The 25,101-nt window shown below is 39.7% G+C and overlaps 1 protein-coding gene across 1 annotated transcript in view; it reads left to right on the forward strand.

Moving 5' to 3' along the window:
- LOC114651156 (cell adhesion molecule 2-like) overlaps positions 1 to 25,101 on the forward strand; it is a 233,519-nt gene that overhangs the window by 121,147 nt on the left and 87,271 nt on the right. Inside the window, exons 4-5 of the mRNA XM_051925750.1 lie at positions 14,199 to 14,360; positions 20,253 to 20,343. Coding sequence (XP_051781710.1) covers positions 14,199 to 14,360; positions 20,253 to 20,343 — 253 coding nt within the window. The remainder of the gene's footprint in view (positions 1 to 14,198; positions 14,361 to 20,252; positions 20,344 to 25,101) is intronic.

Consider the following 25,101-nt stretch of genomic DNA (forward strand, 5'->3'; position numbering starts at 1 on the left):
TGACGCGATATATTTTGATATATATCAAAATACCCGCGCTTGGCAGCGGCGAAGTACTGCTTTAAAATTTTTATTAAGAAGAAAAGTAAACCTTTTTAAACTGAGGGGAAAATGAATCAATAATTATTTCTTAAGGATCTCTTTGTATACCATGTTGTCAGTTCGCCCTTCCGGTTCTAATATGACCAAGATGTGTGCTGAGCTTACTCTTGAGCATGAAATCTAACGTGGTTTGTGCCCTTCAGAATGAAAACAGTTTGCATTTAGCTTTTTAATAAAAGGCGAGCTTTTAAGCCTGAGAAATCACCCCGTAAATGCACACGTTTAATTGCACATGTGTTAATATCTATGCTTACACAGTATTAAAAGACACTCAACAACGGAGACTTATTAATTGTCATTGCTAAGCAGAGCCTTAGTGTAAATTGGAGGCGTCTGAATTGAAATTGGAGATCAGAGGGTATAACGGGGATGCGAGGAATAAAAACTCTCTCCCCTGAGCCACCGCCAGTAAAAATAGTTGCCTGAATGAGGTTCTTTTGCAGACACGTCACCTGAAGTCTCGTGCCATCACAAAGTTTCAGTGGCTGTACGGAAATCCACAATCGGTTTCATATTGTGAATTTCCCATTGGGATTAATAAAGTATCTATCTATCTATCTATTGTTTTCGTACCTTATCAATTGTGAAATGTGTTTTTTGAATAGGTTTGATTCATTGAAGTGATCACTCCTGCTGCGTTCAGTCACTTCACGTGAGCCGCTGTCTTGTGTGATGTTGCGATGTCCACGGGTTTATTTAATGTTAGCTAAGATCCGGCAGTTAAAAGTTTCTGGCCACAGCAATTTAAACTCTGTCCCAAAGTGATCCAAACTGTCGTTTATACCTCGTGTCTTCTCATTAAACTTGTATCTCGCGAATATGGCATTGCAAACGGCAGCGGGTCAGTTCACGTGCTTACATGGGAGGCGTGATGACGCGATATATTTTGATATATATCAAAATACCCGCGCTTTGCAGTGGCGAAGTACCGCTTTAAAATTTTTATTAAGAAGAAAAGTAAACCTTTTTAAACTGAGGGAAAATGAATCAATAATTATTTCTTAAGGATCTCTTTGTATACAATATTGTCAGTTCACCCTTCCGGTTGTAATATGACCAAGCTGTGTGCTGAGCTTACTCTTGAGCATGAAATCTAACATGGTTTGTGCCCTTCAGAATGAAAACAGCATTTACCTTTTTAATAAAAGGCGAGCTTTTAAGCCTGAGAAATCACCCTGTAAATGCACACGTTTAATTGCACATGTGTTAATATGTATGGTTACACAGTATTAAAAGACACTCAACAACGTCATTTACCTTTGTTCCCGCGTTTGATAAAAGGCGAGCTTTTAAGCCTGAGAAATCACCCTGTAAATGCACACGTTTAATTGCACATCTGTTAATATGTATGCTTACACAGTATTAAAAGACACTCAACAATTAACGTCATTTACCTTCGTTCCCGCGTTTGACTCGTGCTGTAAATCTCTTCCTTGTTTTCACTTCACGTGATCACGTAGGAGGCGTAATACATGAGGATGTGATACGTGACTCCGCCTCCTCCATTAGAGTATATGGACAAAAAACAGGTTCCAGTTATGACCATTACGCGTAGAATTTCGAAATGAAACCTGCCTAACTTTTGTAAGTAAGCTGTAAGGAATGCGCCTGCCAAATTTCAGCCTTCTACCTACACGGGAAGTTGGAGAATTAGTGATGAGTGAATCAGTCAGTCAGTCAGTCAGTCAGTCAGTGAGTCAGTGAGGGCTTTGCCTTTTATTAGTATAGATAGATAGATAGATAGATAGATAGATAGATAGATAGATAGATAGATAGATAGATAGATAGATAGATAGATAGATAGATAGATAGATAGACAGAGATATATATATATGTGTATGTATGTAGATATGTATATATGTGTATATATATGTAGATATGTAAATATGTATATATATGTGTCTATATGTGTGTATATATATATAATGTGTGTGTGTGTATGTATGTATGTGTGTATATGTATGTGTATATATATGTTGATATATGTATATATATATGTATATATGTATGTATGTGTATATGTAGATATGTATATATAAGTATATATGTTTATGTATATATATATGTTTGCATAACCTCTTTAACACACTACTTCTCCGCTGCGAAGCACGGGTATTTTGCTAGTATATATATATTGTCACAGGAGGCTGGGGGTGGTACCCAGCTGGGACACCCAGGAGGACCGGAGGAGGGCTTACGCCTCCCCCAGACCACATGGGGGTGACCACCCTGGTGGCTTTGGGGACCACGGGAACAGAGCTTTGAAGCTCAACCCTATAGGGGCCCGTGGTCACCACCAGGGGGCACCCCAATGCCCATGGAGCCCTGGCCCTCAGCACTTCCGCCACACCCGGAAGTGCTGGGGGGAAGAAGACCAGGGACACCCGGAGCTAATTGGGAGGCACCTGGAGCACATCCGGGTGTGTATAAAAGGGACTGCCTCCCTCCGTTCGAGGGCTGGAGTCAGGTGGAAATGGACGTAGCACGGAGGAGAGGAGTGGAGGCGGTCAGAAGACAGAGAAAGGCATTCTGCAGAGGCCTGGACTTTGGGGGTGATTGGTGCTGCAGCACTGGGGTTGTGTGTGCTTCAATATTGTAAATAGTTTTAAATAAACGTGTGTGGGTTTGAAACAATGATGTCTACCTGTCTGTGTCCGGGCTGTTCCCCACAATATATATATAGATAGATAAATATATATATATATTGTGGCGGGCGGCTGGGTCCCATGCCTGGCCGGGATGCACCTTCTATACATGTTCCGGGGTAGCAACCGTGGGTGTCTCAGTACCTCCCCTGGGACACTTGGTGGCAGCCTCCCTGACTGATGATGGTGCCTCACTTTCCCACAGGGCTCCATGGGAGATGGAGTCCTCCACAGCCCGGTTGGGAGCTGGGGTGGCTGCCAGGGGGTGCTGCATGCTGGACAAATCTTAAGCCCCACCCGGAAGTGCAATTGGAACCAGGTGGTCAAGCACCTGGAACACTTCCGGGTGGGGTATAAAAGGGGCCAGCTACCACCACTCAGTGGCCACAGTTGGGAGGAAAGGACGAAGCTTCAAGGGAGGAGTGGTGGTCCCAGAAGGGCGTGTGTTGGTTTGAGTAGTTTATGCTTATTATGGGATTTTGTTGTGGCTGGGGGGTTCACGGGGAAGATGTGCCCTCCAGCTTGAAGAAAATAAACATTTTGTGTTATTTTATACGTGCGTCTGTGTATAGTCTGTGCCGGGTCGGGCACTATAAAGCGCTATTGTTACTATATACGTATATATAGATAGATAGATAGATAGATAGATATACTGCGGTGGGCTGGCGCCCTGCCCGGGGTTTGTTTCCTGCCTTGCACCCTGTGTTGGCTGGGATTGGCTCCGGCAGACCCCCGTGATCCTGTAGTTAGGATATAGCGGGTTGGATAATGGATGGATGAATATATATCTATGTACAGTATATTGTAGAAGATCAGCCCGGACACAGACAGACACTGACTCAAAATGTCCAAAATAACACACGTTTTATTCTTACAAATGTTCTGCACACAACACAGTGCTCCAATCGACACAACACTCCGTCCTTTCATCTGCCACCTCCACTCCTCACTAGCAACCTCATCCTCCTCCACCTAACTCTGGTTTCTGAATGGAGTGAGGAAGCCTCCTTTATAGTGCACCCGGAAGTGCTCCAGGTGTCTCTTGATTAACCTCCAGCAGCACTTCCGGGTGTGGCAGAAGTGCTGCATGCCCAGACTCTGGAGCTGTCCAGGTCCCCCCCGGTGATGGCCACGGACCCCCAGTGGGTTGAGCTTCTGAGCTCCAAATCCATGGCCCTGATGTAAATCAAGGGGGCTGCCCTCTCATGTCCCGGGGGAGGTGCTCCTGGTAGTACGCCCATTCCCCTGGTCTTCTCTTATAAAGGGTGTCCCGTCCGGGCTGGATCCCCGGCCGTCCATCACAATATTATATATATATATATATATATATATATATATATATATATATATATATATATATATATATATATAGTGCTGGGCAAAAGTTTTAGGCAGGTGTGAAAAAATGCTGTAAACAAAGAATGCTTTCAGAAATATAAATAATGATTGTTTATTGTTATCAATTTACAAAATGCAAAGTGAGCAAACAAAAGAAAAATCTAAATCAAATCAATATTTGGTGTTACTACCTTTTGTCTTCAAGCCAGCATCAATTCTTATAGGTACACTTGCACAAAGTCAGGGATTTTGTAGGATTATAGTCAGGTGTATGATCAACCAATTATACCAAACAGGTGCTAATGATCATCAATGTCACACGTAGGTTGAAACACAGTCATTAACTGAAACAGAAACAGCTGTGTAGGAGGCTTAAAACTGGGTGAGGAACAGCCAAATTCTGCTACCAAGGTGAGGTTTTGGAAGACAGTTTCATGTCATGGCAAGATTGAGCACAGCAACAAGACACAAGGTAGTTATACTGCATCAGCAAGGTCTCTCCCAGACAAAGATTTCAAAGCAGACTGGGGTTTCAAGATGTGCTGTTCAAGCTCTTTTGAAGAAGCACAAAGAAACGGGCAACGGTGAGGATCGTAGACGCAGTGGTCGACCAAGGAAACTTAGTGCAGCAGATGAAAGACACATCAAGCTTATTACCCTTCGAAATAGGAAGATGTCCAGCAGTGCCATCAGCTCAGAACTGGCAGTAACCAGTGGTACCCAGGTACACCCATCTACTGTCCGGAGAAGTCTGGCCAGAAGTGGTCTTCATGGAAGAGTTGCAGCTAAAAAGCCATACCTCCGACGTGGAAACAAGACCAAGCGACTCAAGTATGCACAAAAACATAGGAACTGGGGTGCAGAAAAATGGCAGCAGGTGCTCTGGACTGATGTGTCAAAATTTGAAATATTTGGCTGTAGCAGAAGGCAGTTTGTTCGTCGAAGGGCTGGAGAGCGGTACAATAATGAGTGTCTGCAGGCAACAGTGAAGCATGGTGGAGGTTCCTTGAATGCTTGTGGCTGCATTTCTGCAAATGGAGTTGGAGATTTGGTCAGGATTAATGGTGTTCTCAATGCTGAGAAATATAGGCAGATACTTATCCATCATGCAATACCATCAGGGAGGTGTATGATTGGCCCCAAATTTATTCTGCAGCAGGACAACGACCCCAAACATACAGCCAAAGTTATTAAGAACTATCTTCAGCGTAAAGAAGAACAAGAAGTCCTGGAAGTGATGTTGAGATCAGGGATCTGTGGGGGCCATACCATCATCGAGTGTGTCTGGGATTACATGAAGAGACAGAAGGATGTGCGGAAGCCTACATCCACAGAAGATCTGTGGTTATTTCTCCAAGATATTTGGAACAACCTACCAGCCGAGTTCCTTCAAAAACTGTGTGCAAGTGTACCTAGAAGAATTGATCCTGTTTTGAAGGCAAAGGGTGGTCACACCAAATATTGATTTGATTTAGATTTCCCTTTTGTTCATTCACTGCATTTTGTTGATTGATGAAAATAAATGATTAACACTTCCATTTTTGAAAGCATTCTTTGTTTACAGCATTTTTTCACACCTGCCTAAAACTTTTGCATAGTACTATATATATATATATATATATATATATATATATATATATAGTGAGAGAGAGAGAGAGATATATATAGTGATATATATATATATATATATATATATATATATATATATATATAGATAGATAGATAGTAAATGCAAAGTTGAGTCATTTACTCACTCACTCATCAACAAAACACTATTTCCCATTTACTTAAAAAGCTGAAATTTGGCACAAAGGCACACCTAGGGCTACAGGTATCCTCTAAGAAAGGACATTTCCATACATCATTGTTTAGTGGTAAAACACAAATACAATAATAAAAGCAGATATCCAAAAAATCCCCAAAATGTTTTGGTTGATTTGATTGAAATTTGGTGACGTTATAGAAAAAGGAAATTATCTGATACATACTTTTTTATTTGTCAATATTTGTTGGTAATAAAGCCGTAGCAAGTGGGCTATTCTTAGATTGCATCCCCTTTTCCTTGCCTTAGCTGTGATCACGCAGAGAAATGGGGCGTGCATTTCATGCAAATGAATGTCGCAAGCAGAACATTACCACTGTACAAGCTAAAGCTGTAATCACATACAGAAATTGGACTGGCGGTGAACAGAGAAGGGTAGCTGCCCTGAACAGAACAAACAGATGCACCTGTGGCAGTCCTGAATTAACATCTTTTCTTTTTTTAACTATGAGGCAGTTCCTAGTGACCCAAAGAGTATCCTTCATGTAGCATATGAAACACCTTGCCTCCTTGATGTCTTCAAGTGTGTAGGTACCTGGGAATGGCCAATACAGCACTGAGTGGTGTCAGAGATATTCCTAGGTACACACTTCTTTAGGTCCTCTTCTAGGGCTTCCAGCAGGGGCCATGGCATTGGGCATTTCCAAAAGAGGTGCAGTAGTGTTTCATCCTGCAAGAAAATTACGAGTAGTGCTTGAATCTGCACAATTTCCTGGTGTGCATGAAGGAATGGGGTAGGAAGTGTCCTGGATAGCCATCCATGCCAGGTCTTTGTGTCTGTTTTTGGAAGCCATGTTCTCCCAGACCACTGTGCTTGGGCTGGCTGGAAGGGTTCCAAACTTTGGTGTTTGGTTTCCATAAATCTGGTTTAACTCCATCCAGTGTGTCTTCCTTTATGAACCAGACAATGTTGATGTAGAATTATGGGGTGTCCCAGTTGTATGGACTGAAGCTGTCCCACTTGTCACAGCCAAGCCTATTCCAAACAGGCAGGAGGAAGAAGTGGGACATGGAGTATCCAGCAGGGGTGTTTTTGTTGTCCATCAGTGTCCTGTGGATGCAGTTGCTGGTAAAAAGGGCCCTCAGAAAGGCAGGGATGTCCTGTATGCCTTTCCCACATTAGCATGGTTCTTTGTACATGACTGACTGCTTCTTTTGTAAAACATTTTTTAGTGATGGTTCTGCATGCCATTGTGAGAAGTGGAGGAGCCACACCTGGGCTGAGTACTGCAGGATGGAGAGGATCTCGTTATGCAGCACCATTGCTTTGACTTTGAAGTTGAGATCTCTAAGATGCCACAGTCCAATCTTCTGTTTGACCTTAATGAATGTCTCATCCCATGTCCTGAGAGCATCTCCTTCTCTGCTGAACCAGATGCCCATGATCTTGAAGTGCATTCTTATGGTAACGAGAAGAGGGTAGTGCACAGCAACATGCTATTCCCTGAAGACTGTCATTTTTGAATTACCCCATGTGACCATTCCCCCTGAAGCGTGGTTGAAGTCCTCGCAAGTTTCTTCTAGTGCCTTCATTGATGCCTGTTCTGCATAGATCATGGTGACGTTGTCCATGTAGAGTAAGCATCTGATCTGTTATTTGTCCAGTTCTAGTATGTGTGGTAATCCACCTAAAAGGCATTACCAATTTAAATAAAAGTCGACTTTCACATAGTAAAATGAAAAAGCACTTGCCAAAGTGCTGGGGTGCATTTCAGCAGGTATACGTGGTGCGTTATTGGCAACAAGTCGGATGTGCCTCTAGGTCAGGTCTGCTGGAGGACGCTGCACGTACCCCATCATAAAGGCAAGTGTCTCTCTAGCCCCTGCTGTGGATAAAGAGAAAAGTGCGGAGTGTTTAAGTTTAGTTAATTTTGTGTATGCATGCATTAGTTTGAGAAGGGGATCCCCAAGAGAAAGTCCCAAGGTAAAGTTACAAATAAAAAGTAACTTGCTTTCGTAGAACGTACTGGCTTGTCTGAAGGTAGCATGTAAGGATGTGTTCAAGCTTGTGCACACATGAGGCCACTAGCCTGTTTAATACATGCCTTCCAGGGCTTGAGTGCAACACCTGTGTAGAATGCACCTGCATCAGTTGCAATTGGTGTAAGGAAGCAGTGTGTCACAGGATTGCTTGAAGATTTCAATCCCAGGTATAAGAGATACTTCCTGCCTCTAGGAGTCATCTTTGGACTCAATCAGGTGGAGATTGTGGTTGGTATAGCTCATTCTACAATATACCAAACATGGCGGCTTATGCATTATTTGTAAATATCTTTTTTTGTATATAAGTATCTCCTAGTTATTGTATTGTTTTGGTGGAGGTACAGTATTTGTATAGATTTTGGGTTTGTGGTGCACTTTTTGTTTTTCTTGTATATACAGTTTTTTTTCTTATAAATATTTTTTTTGAATTTATTGGCCTATGTTTGTGTAGTTTCTTCCTGAGCACATTATCTTTATTTAAGAAGACTCCAATTTTTGTGTATATACATTTTTCCCTTTAGTTTTGCATTTTGGGACTGGCAAATTTGTAAATATCATTCACTATTTTTGATTGAGACATTATTTTATTTGTGTGTGTGTTTGTGCACCTGTAAATAAAATCCACTTTTGTTTTTGGAAAATTCCACCTTTTTGTGTCTGTGTCTCCATGTCCAATTTCTCTCAAGTTTGATCCTGGTCGGTCCTGAACTACAAGACACCCTCTCTGTAATCTGGTGCCAACTTTGTCACTTCACAGGGTGTCACAGTATGCTGATCTCTCTGATCACTAGGTTTCATCTAATGTGTTCAACAAATATATCCATAAAACAGACAGAAGAAGATTGAGAGAGACAGCCTTGTCTGACTTAGATAGGACAAGAAAGGGGTCAGCTTTCCTGCTATTCACCAGCAACATGCTGTTGATGTCATGGTACATCAGACAGATGTACAAACTGAATATCTCATCCATTCACAGCCTTCAAATCACCCTGATAATGAACTTGTGGGTTACATGATAAAAGGCCTTCTCTTGGCCCAGGCTGACCAAGGCCAAGTTGATACAGCAATAATTCAAGTAGTACTGATTCCCTGATCAAGGCCAGACTGTCAGATATCCTATGGCTGTAATGCAGGCACCTCAGGAGAAGATCTGGCATTACATAACATTAGTAATGACTAATGAATACCAATATTCAGTATTATCCGGAGCTTGTCACAATTATAAGATAATGTTTATTTGATCTTTCCCATTGATTTATGGACTGAAAATGAAAAGTTTAGTAATAATAAAAATGTAATATTCTGCATTAAATTTTGAATAAGTTAGAGAAGCTCCATTAATGTGCTTCGGCAAATGGTAGAAGAAAATCAGCTTTATACTGAAGAGATTTAACACAGGGATTTGAAACAGAACATTTTAGCTGTTAAGCCTTCATTGAGTGGAGATTTAACAAGCAGTACTTACTTTTTTTCTTAAACAATATTTTACTTAATTAATAGGTTTCTTTTCTGATGGCTAAATAACAAAAGTCTACAACACCCTATTAAAATTTAATCTTTTGTTAACATAAAGACTAAATTAAACCAAAGCATGTCAGATATTTTCACTTTAATGAAATGCTATAGCCAACATTGTTTAAGTGAAAATCAGATGAATCATATTTAATTAAAATAATTTATACATTTTATGTCCACCTTCAATGATAGCAGGAAGATGTCTTTCACTCCAAACAGGAAATATCTAAACAGACTGTTTGCAACAAAGAACATTTTGTTTATTCTCAATATAATACTAAATCTGCAGTTTAAGTTTGCATTAAATTGACATTGTCATGCATGCATGTTGGAGAACATCCTTGCAGACTCAATTGGGGTATGCAATAACCTGCCGAAACGACAGCTGGCACTGCTGCTAACACTGCCATCTCCTTCTTTCCCCACAGTACAGAGAAGCTGCCCGGTAAAGGCATTTAGCCTTGCCCCTTCCAGTCCCACTGCTATAAAGTCCCGGGTATCCCGGAAGGAGGTGTCACCTTTTGGCTAGAGCAACCTGCAAGATATAGCTCCACTAAAAACAGATGAAACCTTTCCTCAACCCTCTTTTTGAATCCCCACAAGATGCACACACACCAATGAGTGCTACTTTCATAGGAAAAGACAGGCTCTGCATTCAGTACTCAACCTCATGACAACTAAAGAAATCTGAACAACTCATTTTAAAATCAAGACATCATTACTATGAACATAGAAAATTAACATAGAAAGTTAACTCAACAAATCCACAAGCAGGAAGCTCACAATGCAATCCCAGCAATTACCAACACAAACAGAAAAAAATCACTGATCATAAAAAAATAATGCACACATTTAGAGACTACTATAAGTCCTTATATTCTACTGAGCTTAAAGAAGACAAGAAACAAGACACACACCTGAGACTATTAATGGACATTGTGACTGACACTTTCAACACATTCTAGAAATTAACAAACTTTTACAAAATTGCATAATCAGTATGTATACAATATGATATGCTTGGGCTCCAAACCCATCATAAACATTGGGGAAGGGGTCAAAAAATTATAGGCTACAACACAGACAATTATCCAGCAATAATAAAAAATAGTGATAATTCAACGTAAAAAATAAATGATCAACATGGCAACAGGACTGCAGATTTAGACTTTGAATGCATTGCTAAAGACAGATTTAATTCAAGTATACAAAACTTTTAAATGGGCCTACATTTAAATTTGCATTAAACTCTGTAAATACCATCTTTTGTTGCTTATCACCTTCAATGACTTCACTGCTCTTCATTTGTTCCTGGTACCCTATAAATTTTTTCATAGTTGGTCTCTCCCCGAAAAAACTGACATTGAATTCATTTTTTGTCTACATTAACAAGGATTCTGTAAACATGGGAAAATGTTTAGAGATAATCACTATACTTTGATTTGATTGAATTCTTCTGAGTAAATAAAAAAATCTGTATGGTTAAAGTTTATGGGCCTACATAATACAAAAAAATCAAAGTTATCATAAGCTACAATTGTGTATATTGCCTTGGTTTTCTCACTTAAGTAAAAGGGATTCAATATTTTTAGAGAAATGTGAAATGCAAAAAAAGCTTGCCTATACAGCCCATTTGCTGCATGTTATCTTTTAACGTGGCACCTCAAACACATTTTTTTTCTAAAAGAGTCTTGAAGACAGTCTGCCAATGTGCAGACATCCTACACTGTCAACAGTTTAAGGTCTGCATTTACAATACAATACAGTTTATTTTTGTATAGCCCAAAATCACACAGGAAGTGCCGCAATGGGCTTTAACAGGCCCTGCCTTTTGACAGCCCCCCAGCCTTGACTCTCTAAGAAGACAAGGAAAAACTCCCCAAAAAACCTAGAAGGGAAAAAATGCAAGAAACCTTGGGAAAGGCAGTTCAAAGAGAGACCCCTTTCCAGGTAGATTGGGCGTGCAGTGGGTGTCAAAAGAAGGGAGTCAATACAATACAATACAATACACAGAACAGAACAAATCCTCAATAAAAAAAAATAAAAATTTTTTAGAAGTACGGAGCAGAATTTAACAGTAGATGATATCACATAATAAGATTTAGATAATTTTAGACTCCTGGAGACCTCATCCGTCAAATTTGCCTCCCCCATTTGGCCCCGCTTTGAGTAGTGAGAAAAGCGCTATATAAATGCAAAGAATTATTAATTATTATTCCTCGGCTGAAACAGAGTTGGGCCAGCCAATCCGATGAAAGGACCCCTCTTTCTCACGATTCCTGCGATCCTCCATCAGAGTCGACTTTACCTTAGGCAGGCAAAACAACTTGGCAGGTGGGCCGTGACACCAAGTGCCACATTTGAGTACCAAGAAGAGAAACAGAATAGGTGAGGGTTAGTATCCAATTCTAACTATCATGTTACTTATGTTTTAGTGCTAATGACTAACAACAGAGATGCAGTATGTACAGTTAATCAGCAGCTCTAGTCAGGATATGCTAAACTGAAGTAGTGAGTCTTCAGCCGGAATTTAAAAGCTGAGACCGAAGGGGCATCTCTTATAGTAGCAGGCAGACCATTCCACAGTTTAGGGGCCCTGTAACTAAAAGCTCGACCTCCCATTGTTATTTTATTAATCCTTGGAACCATAAGCAGACCAGCATCTTGGGATCTTAATGTGCGCTCTGGTTTGTAAGTCATGATAAGTTCAGACAAGTAAGCTGGACCTCGGCCATTTAATGCTTTATATGTTAAAAGAAGGATTTTGAAAACTGCCCTAAACTTAACCGGGAGCCAGTGTAAGGATTTAGCTGGTATTCATATTTGTTTATTAGGGCACATTTGTCTGATGAACTTTTTTTTATTATTTTGTAGATTTAGATAGAAATTGGTACGTAGCCATATCTGATTTGAATTCACCTTCAAAATTAATTTGAACAGTTGAACAAAAAACGTACATAAACCAAAAAACTTAACTGAGACATTTAACTGCTGTTGAATGTGGCCTTTTTTAGGATGTAGTAACGTATTGAGTCAAACGTGGCTGGCATTGATTTTCCAACTTATTTTTATTATTATGACTTTTTGTATAGCAGTGCTATAGGACTGCTCTTGACCCCCCAAACATATAGATGTAGCCTATGACAATATGTAAAAATTGGGAAAATAAATGGCAATATAGAGTACTAGCATATGGCATAGAAATCCGCATGCACCATTTTGATTCTGGGATGCTCACAATGTGGTTAGGCTATGGGAATGGCATTCTGCAAAATTTGTAACTTCAAAAATTTTTAAGGATAGCTGTCAGAGAAATTAGTATTTTAAATAAAGAAAAGTCAAGATCACAGTTACAAATAGCTCCATCTCCTGGACATCCTTTATTACAATAAGCTTGAGGGAGTCACGTCATGTAATCAAATCAAAGCAGCATGACAAGACTAAGGAATGTGTAAAGGTAACAATCTTAAGTAAGTTAACTTCATTTGCATAGCACAGTCAATAAACTTATTAGTTGCACCAACCAGTATACAGATAAATTGTATATATTTTTTTAAACATACCTATATCTATACCTATTTTAATATTCCATAATAGTTAAACAGATTTAAGTCTCTGGCACACATCTATACATCTAAAAAAGGAACTTATTATTTATACATTCTATACTATTATATCATCACTCCCTTGGTAATGTCTTGGGTGCAAATATTTCAAAATGTCTTAGTTAAACAGGCAGTTATAGTTAAAAGCACTTGCAATATAAATAAGGCACTGGATGTGTATGAAATTCTTAAGGTTTACAATAAATGTTTTGTATAATTATTTTGCAAAGTTAAAAAAAGTTACATAGAATGCCTTTTTTACCAAAGTGACACCTGAGGTGGTCGCCCTATAGCCTCACACCATGTGCCAGCCAGGTAAGTACAGATAAGTAAAGATTGATTTTATTGATGCAACACTTTTAACTTGTCCTTTGACAACCACTATGTGCACCTTTTGTTAAAACATGTAAAAGTTGTATTACGTGTCAGTCTGAGATGCTAAACCAAAGACTATGAAAGTGGGCTGCCCTTGTACTCTTTAAGTCTTTTCAAACTATACAGGTAATAAACTAAAAGAATAATGATTACCACATTATATACCACATTATATACTGACAACATGTTATAAATGTTTTGTTGTTGATAACAACACATGCACCAAAACTCAATAATTAATAATCAATAGCAAAGGGTTTTCTTGATATATTCAAGCAATTCAATTTTGTTTTATTAATCTTCCCTTTTAACTTTAATGTTTGTTATTCTTTTGTCAAAAATTTCCATTAGTTTATTTTTGCTCATCTTTTACCGCTGATTTTTTTTCTGCCTCTTATCATAGCATCATTTCACCTCTTCGTTTGTGTCTTTCACTTTCTCTTATTCTCTATCTATTTCGCTTTCTCTCTTTCCTGGAAGCTGTTTGCAGGACTTGGCTGTATCCAATGCCAACCTCACAGAGCTCTCCTGGCAACCTCTACCTAAACGGGCGCACCCTTACAACATGCTGTAAAAGTACCAGACAGTCTCAACATTTCAGCTACAGCTTAATTTATTTCAGCTTGCCAAAGTCAGAGATATTAAGGCCTTTGAATGCAGCACTTTATTCAGTGCAGTTCACCAACATCTAGCACAATCTGACATTGTTGGCATATTCCACAGCATTTATATGATTTTAACAAAGTTAATTACTTGCATCATATTATCAGACTTTACTGTCTTATGTTTATTGTTTGTTTTTTGCCCTTAAAGGTGTGAAAGAAGTGAATGCAAGTGGCAAAACATTTACTGTAAAAAGCACTCTGGAACTGCAAGCTGATAGGAATGATGATGGGGCTACAGTCATCTGCAGAGTCGACCATGAAGCTCTAAGTTCAACACCACAACTGGCCACTCAAGTCCTTGAAATTCATTGTAAGTAATACTTCAACTAGGTTTTCTTTGGCTTTAATTTTACTGTTGATGAAAAGTGTGGTTATTAGTTGTGGCTATTATTTAAAGGTAAATAACTAAATACTGTAATATGTTAAGAATAATGTACATGTTTATATTTTTAAAAAATTATTAGGAAATCTGTATATCAGAAGCCTCCTTTATTACTTAATGTCATTATAAGATACTTTAAAAAATGAAGAAAAAAAATGAAAAAGCAATATACATTTTATAGCCATGGCATTTGATGTGACTAAATGCTGTGGAGAATACTAACAATATAAACTTTTGCAACTTATTAAAACTATAAAAATATTCCATTTTCAAAAGTACCATAAATAATGATTTTTCAGAAACAATATTTTTCATTTTTGTTGCATAAAGTAACATATTCATTATAAAAGTATGTTTTTCTGAAAATGTTACATTGTGGCATTGGCACTAAATACATGATAAACTGGAAAAACACATTTATTAATATCAAGACTAAGAAAGATGTGGTAACTGGGAAGTAAAAGACAAGCAGAAAATGCTAGCAAGAGTAGAATTACAAAAAAATCAGAATAAAGTTATCAAGAGCTATTTAGGACATAAATAATTCTTAACAGTAAACGTGTTCTGTTCCCAGACATAACTCTGAAGAAACATGTCACAGTCCACACAAATTTTCAACCTCATTGTTTTTGAGCTGTTCCTTAATTTCCAGTAGCTACCTAATAAAGAGCTTTTAAGTAGATCACAAATCTGTGGAAGTTATTTCAACAAAAAATCACTATTAATGTTGGCATTCATAGACTTTCTTACCAACTGGTTCCAGACTGTGAGACTTGGCCCCCACCTCTCCTCCATTCGCACACTGAACACCGGTACCCCACAAGGCTGTGTGCTGAGCCCCCTCCTGTACTGTCACTATACCCACGACTGCACTCTGGCCCACAACAACCTCATCGTCAAGTTTGCTGACGACATCACAGTGGTCAGACTCATCTCAAAGGGAGACAAGGCAGCTTACAGAGAGGAGGTCCTGAAGTTGGCAGCCTGGTGTTCAAAGAACAATCTGGCTCTGAACACCAGGAAAACCAAGGAGATCATTGTCAACTTCAGGAGGCACAGCACTGACTTAGCCCCCCTTTACATAAAGGCGAGTGTGTGGAGAGGGTCCATACCTTCCGGTTTCTCTGTGTCCTTATCTCCGCTGACATCTCCTGGACAGACAACATCACAGCAGTCATCAAGAAGGCTCAAGAAGGCACTTCCTGAGAGTCCTCAGAAAGCACAACTTGGAGTCCAACCTGCTACTGACCTTCTACCACTCGTCCATCGAGAGCCTGCTGACGTACTGTATCACAGTATGGTATGTCAGCTGCACCATGGCAGACAGGGAGAGGCTTCAGAGAGTAGCAAAGGCAGCACAGAAGATCATCAGCTGCCCTCTCCCCTCCCTGATGGACATTTACACCTCCCACTGCCTCAGCAGAGCAAAAAACATCATCAAGGACAGCTCCCACCCTGGCTCTGATCTGTTTGACCTGTTGCCCTCAGGGTGGTGCTACAGGTGCATCACAACAAGGACAAACAGACTCAAGAACAGTTTTTTCCCAAAAGCCATAACCATTCTAAACTCACACATGCACTGACTACACAGTCTAACCCCCCAACCCCTGGATTTCCTTCTATTCATCAACTGTGCAATATCCAATATCTAAATGGTATTGATAATAACTGTGCAATATCTGTATACTGTACAATATCATTACTTTCAGGGTCCAACATCCACTACTCACTGCACATGTTCATTATTATTGTGCAATATTTAAATAATGTGCAATAACCCAATAGTGCAATAGTTATTTATTCTTTACAATATTTAAATAATGTGCAATAACCCAATAGTGCAATAGTTATTTATTCTTTCCATATGTATATAGCGTCGCAGAACTTTTTTTTGCAACTTTTTGCCCCATTTGTTTTTTTATTTGTTGTGTTTTACATATGTTTGCACTGGAGGAGCTGCTTTTAATCTCATTGTACATGTGTACAGTGACAATAAAAGGCATTCTGTTCAATTCTGTATACCATGTATGCACTTCACTATGCTGTGTGTGTTTGTGTTTCTCTAGGTATAAAGTGTATACTATTTAGTATATAGGCTAGCATATAATAACTGTTAAGAATGAATTAAGTTCTAAACAGTACCTCATAATGCTCCACAACCACCACCAACCTGAAGGTGCTAATTTGCTGAGAGTGTATACTATGAATTGTACTAAACGGGAAGTGTTGGATTACGCTTTGTAAATCTTGACATGTCAGACAGTAGAATAATGTCATGTTTTTCTAAAATATGATTTCAGTATTGTATGGGTCTTTAAATCAGTAATTGTTTACCAGGGGTGGGCAAACTACAGCCCGCGGGCCACATCCAACCCGTTGGTCTGTTTAATCTGGCCCGCCGAAGATTGGTACAACATTGCCCTAATCAAATCATATCATAATTATGACTGCATTCATTTGACCTTGTCCTGTAATGCTTGGCGTTCCACCAGGTGGCGCATTAGGCGCAGTGATACATTGACTTGATTTTGCGGAGCCCGGGTTACTCTCTGTTATTACTCTGCTACTGCTCTGAATCCATCTGCAACGAGTGGGCCAAAGAAAAGAAAAGTCGGCAGTGACTGCCGAGTGTTTAATATGGAATGGATAATAAAATACTTTTTTACTGAAGTCCGGTCAAAGGCTGTATGTCTTATTTGCCAAGAAACCGTTGCGGTTTTAAAGGAATACAACATCAGTCATCACTTTTACGCTAACAACCAGTCAATACAAGTGCGGACGGCTACCGCTCAGAGGTTGGCAGCTAGTTTGCAGGCTCAGCAAAACACCTTTATCCGACAAACTGCCATCCAAGCATCAAGCACAAAGGCAAGTTATGTGCTGGCATTCAAATTAGCAAAGACCAGCAAGCCTTTCTCCGAAGGGGAGTTTCTCAAAGAATGCATGGTAGAGACAGCAGGTATCTTGTGTCCTGAGAGCAAGAACAAATTTGAAAAAATTAGCTTATCACGCAGGACACTGACTCGCCGTGTTGAGCTAATTGACGAAGACTTAGCTAGCAAGTTAAACAAAAAAGGGGAGTCATTTACATTATATTCCTTGGCACTGGACGAAAGTAAAGACATAAAGGACACCGCTCTGCTTTTAATTTTTATCAGAGGGATTAATAACAATTTTGAGATAACGGATGAGTTTTTGGCCATGGAATCCCTAAAGGGGAAAACGAGGGGAGAGGACTTGTATGACAGCGTGTCGGGGGTCATAAATAGGCACAAGCTACCTAGGAGTACGCTGGCCAACATTACCCTGAAACGGCGCCACAGGAGTTGCAGTTGGAACTGATTGATCTCCAATGTGACACCGTCTTAAAGGAGAAGTTCAACTCTCTTAAACTGGATGAGTTTTATGCTTCATTAAGCGCAGCCAAATTTCCAAAGGATGACACAGAGGATGCTGGTGTTGTTTGGCTCTACATATGTATGTGAACAGACTTTTAGTGTGATGAACACCAACAAAGCATCCCACAGATCCCAGTTGAGCCAAAAGGTTTGCCCACCCCTGGTTTACACCAATAGTTCTAAGAATTTATGTATGGTACTTATTGCACTTTGTAATTAAATTGTTCGAATGTGTGTGTGTATATATATATATATATATATATATATATATATATATATAAATAAACAGGATCACATGGACTATGGGCTTTGACTTCAAAAGGATGGCTGCTTTTCACCAAACAAAAATAAATTTTCCATGTTCTTTTCCAATGTTAACATACACTTTTTGATTGAATTAAGTAAATTTCTTTAACATCAGATGCACATACCAATATCATTATTTTCTAGTGAGCTACTTTTCATTCACATCATTCCACATTGTAGTAGGCAAGACAATATACTTTACTGAGGTCATACTTAAATAAAAAAATACTTATGGATATGTTTATTCATTTAAAGTAACAAATCAACAACAAATATGTCTGAGCTAATACCAAGCCATATTGTTATCTCTTGATTAGTTTCTAGTCGGGTGGTACAGTGGTAGTTACAGTGGAGCAGTAGTTTGTGCCCCTCCCTCACTAATCCAATGTCTCAAGTTCAAGTCCTGGGTCTAATTAGCAATTGGTACACAATCTTTTTGTGTCTGTATGGGTTTTTCTCTGGGTTAGGTTAACTAGCACTTCTAAATTTGCCCTCTGTGACTGTGTACCTATGATGGACTACAGTTTTGTGCAGTCCTGGCTCCTTCCTTGCTCCTAATACTGATAGACTTCAGCTTATCTGTGGCCCTGCATCGGGTTATAATGGTTTGAAAAAATGTTATGTAGTTTTATAGTTATTTTGTTTTATATTATCTTATTGTATCAGCCACATACCCTTTGTAATATATCTCAGGTTTAAAATTTGTAAATTTACTTTGTTTTAATTATCTCTTTAGAAATAATTGAGTGGTGTTTTGTGTAGGTTCATTTAGGTCTGTGAAGTCTTGGAACTGTCTTTCGTATTTCTATTTGGATCTTAACAGTTCATTGCCCAGTTTATTAGTGAATTGTGTTTCTATTAGTTCTGCCTGTTTTCTTCATCTCTGCTTTGATCCACTTCCATCTAAACAATTTCATGGTATTTCAGTTCAGAAGAAGCTTTGTTTAAATGATGTAAAGGTGAATATCAGTTTTTGCTCCTTTCTGGTTTAGACTCTTTTTTTTCAATGCATTAGCCACCTGAACTTCAAACTAGCTATTTTCTACATTTTATATATAGTTTTAAACAGTACAAAAATCATAAAGGGCCAAGAAACCATAGTATACCCTGCAACCCTGATGTGTTGTGAAGAATATTTTTCTGGCCTCTGTTAGGTCCATTGATTCTCCTGTGTAGCAAGGTAAATGTTTTCTGTTAAATGAAAGCAATTCTGAGTGATCATATTCCTTCTATGGTGTGGCATCTCTTGTCCTTGTGGAATTGATCCAGATGGTGATGCCTCAAATCAAAAAGGTCACAATTGGTAAATAAATGGTTTGAAGAGCATGGCACTTACTTAAGCCATATATCATCCAGGTACCATACTGTATTTCAAATCAATTGTATATTTATGGGCAATTCTGGAGCAAAACATCAATGTTTAAGAGGATCATATAAACATTAAATATTTGAATGTTTTTTAATGGAAGCATATACCCAATAGTTTCAAGTACTTGTACAATCTAAGCAAAGGAGAAGTGGCAGTTTGTAAATCTCCAATTGTCATTTATATATAAACACATATAAATGCAAAAATACATAAAAACATTATAAGCTAATTTACTATTACATTGTTTCTGATTCAAATAACTATTAGATTTTTTTCTTGTCTGCCCTTCTCAAAAATATGTAAAGCAGCACTGAGTTAGCTTATTTAATACATTTATTTTTCAGTTGCATTTATTTTTATCTTTGCTTTCTTGGAAGATGGGTTATTTAATAACAAGCAAACAACATATGAGCAAATTTATTTTTATAATCTGTTCCACAAGGTATAACATATAGAGGCTCTAAAATTATCATTTTTAACTTAGTTCTGAAATGATGATTTACAGATTAAATATTTGGCTCAGGGTTGCATCAAACATCAGGATGGAGACTGACCCAACAACCCTGTGGTCCAATATTTTAGTTAACATTCTGCAGTAAGTACAGAGTGTACTGATGAAACTGCTTGCAACATTCTTTAGCATAAATGCTTAATGCACTGACATTGTTAATTTCACTATTTAAAGAATTGCTCAGATTTATGTTTAAACTAGAAAGTTTTTTAAAGCTTTTTTATGTATTTTTCCAGATGCTCCAATTGCAGAAATTATACCATCTGTTAAACATCCACAAGAAGGACAAATTTTAAAACTCATCTGTGACTTTAAAGCAAATCCAATGTAAGTAGTTTCTTTTCAAATATGTCACTGATGATTGTACAATAACAATGAACTTGTAGTACTTAAATACTGCACAGATTTCAAAATTATGTATAAAACTACTTGCACATTAAATGGTTTAATGTACTCTGAAAGCACTTATAGGACAGTATATTTAAAGGAGCTCACAATTAGAAATAAGCATGTTTTTCTATTGAGATTTGTTTTATAACATTCATTAAAACCATGTGTGACCAAACATAACAGTTTATGGATATGTCCTGTTTTTAGCAAGTTTATTTTGGTTTTCTTCAGATAAATTTTTTTGCAACTTTCATAAATACTGTATATTAATAGATGGTGAAAATGTATTTGGCTTTATAAAATTGTACTGAAATTTCAATTTGAGAACATTCTTTTGTACTGCATGATTTGGCTTTTATTATCCCTTGAGGAACATGGCCATACGCTTTCTCTAAGTCCACAAAACACATGTAGACTGTTTGATCATACTTCCATGCCCTCTCCAGGATCCTCATTAGGGTATATCGTTCCAAGGCCTGTGCAGAATCCACATTGCTCCTCCTCTATTTAAGGTTTCACAACTGGGCGGAGTCTCCTTTCTAGTACCCTGGTATAAGGTTTTCCAGGGAGGTTGAAGAGTGTGATCCCCGATTGTTGGGGCATACACTCCTGATGCCCTTTTCAAAATGGGGACCAGCACGCTATTCTGACACTCCAAGGGCACAGTTCCCACGCAACATTGAAAAGGCATGTCAGCTTTCAGTATTTCCAGGCAGATCTCATCCACTCCCAAGGCCTTGCAATTGCAGAGCTGCTTACCTTTCTCAGTGATCACCCTCAGAGAAAAGGGCATTGATCCCCCATCAGTTTTTGGCTCTGCCTCCTCCAAGAGGGCATGTCCATTGGGTTCATGAGCTCCTCAAAGTGTTCTTTTCACCACCAGATAACATCTTCATTCCAAGAACTGAGAATGACAACAGCTTGGGTGAATCCCTGCCATCCCTTCCTGATGGTTTGCTAGAACCTATTTGAGCCTGATCGATAGTCACTTTCCATGGTCTCTCCAAACTCCTGTCATGTCCTGTCAGGTTTTTGCTCGTCTGACTGCCAAGGCCACAGCCCTTTTGGCTTTTTGGTACCTCTCGGCTGCTTTGAGAGTCTCCCATGCTAAACATACATGGAAGGCTTCCTTTTTTAGCCTGATGGCATCCCTCACCTCTGATGTCCACCATTGGGTCCTTGGTTTGACACTTCAAGAGGCACCTATGGTCTTCATGCCACAGCTCTTTACAGCAGCTTACACAATAGGGGCTTTAAACAAGGGCCATTCAAACTCTGTATTCCCAGCCTCTCCCAAGATGCGGCAAAAGCTTTTTCAGGGGATGGAGTTGTCCCCAAGACATTCCCAGTCCACCCTTGTTATTCACTTGGGCTTTCCAGGGCTATCTAGGTTCCTCCCCCACCAATGGACCCAACTCACCTCCAGGTGGTGATCAGTTAACAGCTCTGCCCCTCTTTTCACTGATGTGTCCAGAACATAAGGCCGCCAATCTGATGATACAATTATGAAAGCAATCATAGATCTTTGGCCTAAGGTTCTCTGGTATCAACTGCACTTATCAGCCACCTTATGTTTAAACATGGTGTTTGTTATGGACAAAGCATGCCTAGCACAGAAGTCCGTTAACAAAAAAACGCTCAAGTTTAGATCAGGGAGGCTATTCCTCCCAGTCATGCCTCTCCGGGTGTTCCCAATCTTTCCCACTTGGTCTCCCAGCAGAAATATGGAGTCCCAAGCTGGAACCCTTTCAGGATCCCCTCCAGTGATTCAAAGAAGGCCTGGTACTCCAAATTGACTTAAGGTGCACATATGGCAGTTGTGGTCCTTCCCTCCACGATCTTCAGCTGCACAGAGGCAGCCCTCTCGTTCTCCGAGACAAACTTCAACATGACATCGACCAGACAGGGACACAATAAGAAGCCCACTCCCTCCTGACACCTTTCTCCCTGGACAACTCAAAAGTAAAGGAGAGTCTAGCCTCTTTCAAGTGGTTTGGTCCCAGAACCAAGCGAGTGGGTGGACATGAGCACTACTATATCTAGTTGGTGGCTCTCTGTCTCACCCAACAACTCTGGCTTGTTCCCCCCAAGAGAATAGGCATTCCAATCCCAAGAGTGAGTTTGTGTGTCTGGCTTCCAGTATTCCAAGGCCTCTGCCTTCTATCGCCACCCAGGTCACATTGCATCCAGCCCCTATTCCTCCTGCAGGTGGTCAACCCACAGGAGGGCAGTCCCATGTAACATTTTTGGCTGTGCCTGACCAGGGCCCATGATAGTCCAAGCCACCAGGCATTTCCCTGCGGGCACTGGCTCCAGGAGGAGGCCCTGGTAACCTGATGCTGGGCGGGTTACTCTTTATCTTTATAGAGCTTCATTATTAGGGCTATGAATTGCTTTTTTTCTGGCCCCTCACCTGGAACCAATTTGCCTTGGGAAGCCATACCAGAAGCTTTTGCTCTGGACAACATAACTCCCAGGGTCACAGGGGCACTCAAACCTCTCCACCACAATCAGGTAGTGATTATCGGAGAGAAAAATGGCAGATTGTTTAGTTTCAAAAAGACTTTTTTCTCTTTGTATTCCCCCTTTGTATTAAAAGATTGCTTTCCATCTGCCTCCTAGGTCATTGAACCTATGATTATCTGGCCATTGATCCAAGGTGAAGATGACAAGCTTTTTTCCCCTTCTCAAATCTTGAATTATCTGGTAGAAGTGGTTAATCTTGCAGGCTGAAAATATAGGCCCGACTTGGGTAGTTATGATATTCTGCTTCTATATATTGCCACCTGCACTATTTACTCAAGTATAAACAACAAAATTACAGTTCAAAGAATCATCAGGCTCAGTGTCTGATAGAAAATAACAGCATTAGTTTGAGAGAGACCTTTCTAGTGCAGGATCTGGAACTAAATTATTGGAGGGCCCCTCCTGTGAAGGATCTGGAACCAAATTTTGGAAGGCCAAGAGACAAAAGATCATTCTGGTATTCACTTCCATCTTTGTGACCATTCACTGTAGTGGAGTATAGAGAGCAACTGGAGTGACTTGTCTACTGTGAAGATGATGCCACTTGTTAAATGACATCATTAAACTGTTCTCTCACCAGATTTAAAAACTTTGCACTGGTTTCTTTTTCACTGAAATGTCTTATGGTTTAGAGTTATGTTAGTAAATTCAAGGAAATATTCTAGACAATAGAAGCTACATTTAGGCTTTGGCTATAGAAATCTGTTTTTGTCAGTTTCTTGAGAGATTTGGTTAAGAATACTTAAAGAAAAATTAACCACAATCACAACATCCATCCATCCATTATCCAACCCGCTATATCCTAACTACAGGGTCACGGGGGTCTACTGGAGCCAATCCCAGCCAACACAGGGCGCAAGGCAGGAAACAAACCCCGGGCAGGGCACCAGCCCAATGCAGGGCACGCACACACAGCCACAGCACACACTAGGGACAATTTAGAATCGGCAATGCACCTAACCTGCATGTCTTTGGACTGTGGGAGGAAACCGGAGCACCCAGAGGAAACCCACGCAGGGAGGACCCAGGAAGCGAAGCCGGGTCTCCTAACTGCGAGGCAGCAACGCTACCCACTGCGCCACCGTACCACCACACAACCATAACATTGTGTCTCTAAATAATAGTTAGTCTAAATGATGAACACCATGTAAATACATTGCTTGCCTAGGCCCTTGACCTCCAGATTGACTAAATATTAGATTTCTTTCCAAACCAAACCAGCAATTAATATGTTATGAGCAAATTCATTAACCAGTTTCTGTAATGTAGCCAGTACATAGAGTATGAGAAGAGGATAGAAAATGGTATAATGTAAAAGTGGAGAGCACAAGACTGGTGTGAAGTAGATGTTGTTTTAACAGAATCACTTTAAATTGAAGGAGATTCAAACCAGTGTGTTTCTTCGTGCCGGTCCCAAGCCCAGATAAATGGGGTGGGTTATGTCAGGAAGGGCATCCGGTGTAAAATTTTGCCAAATTAATATGCAGACAACAATACAAATTTCCTTACTGGATCGATTGAGCCCCGGGTTAACAACGACCGCCACCAGTACTGTTAGCCAACAGGGTGCTGGCGGAAATTGGGCTACTGTTGGTTAAAGAAGAAGAATAAGAAGGAGAAGAAGAGGGGGGAGATGTATCTGGAGGCAGGAGGAGAGATATGAAGGTAAAGAGAGTGGAACTGAGGGTAGGAACTTTGAATGTTGGCAGTATGACTGGTAAGGGGAGAGAATTAGCAGATATGATGGAGAGAAGGAACGTTGATATATTGTGCGTGCAAGAGACTAAATGGAAGGGGAGTAAGGCCAGGTGGATCGGAGGTGGATTCAAATTGTTCTATCATGGTGTGGATAGGAGGAGAAATGGAGTAGGGGTTATTCTGAAGGAACAGTATGTCAAGAGTGTTTTGGAGGTGAAAAGAGTGTCAGACAGAGTAATGATTATGAAGCTGGAAATTGGAGGTGTACTGATGAATGTTGTTAGTGCATATGTCCCGCAAGTTGGGTGTGCAATGGATGAGAAACAAGATTTTTGGAGTGAATTGGATGAAGTGATGAATAGTGTACCCAAAGGACATAAAGTGGTGATTGGAGTGGTTTTCAATGGACATGTTGGTGAAGGGAACAGTGGAGACGAGGAGGTGATGGGTAGGTATGGTGTCAAGGAGAGG

Source organism: Erpetoichthys calabaricus, chromosome 4 (assembly GCF_900747795.2).
Source record: "Erpetoichthys calabaricus chromosome 4, fErpCal1.3, whole genome shotgun sequence".
NCBI lineage: Eukaryota > Metazoa > Chordata > Cladistia > Polypteriformes > Polypteridae > Erpetoichthys > Erpetoichthys calabaricus.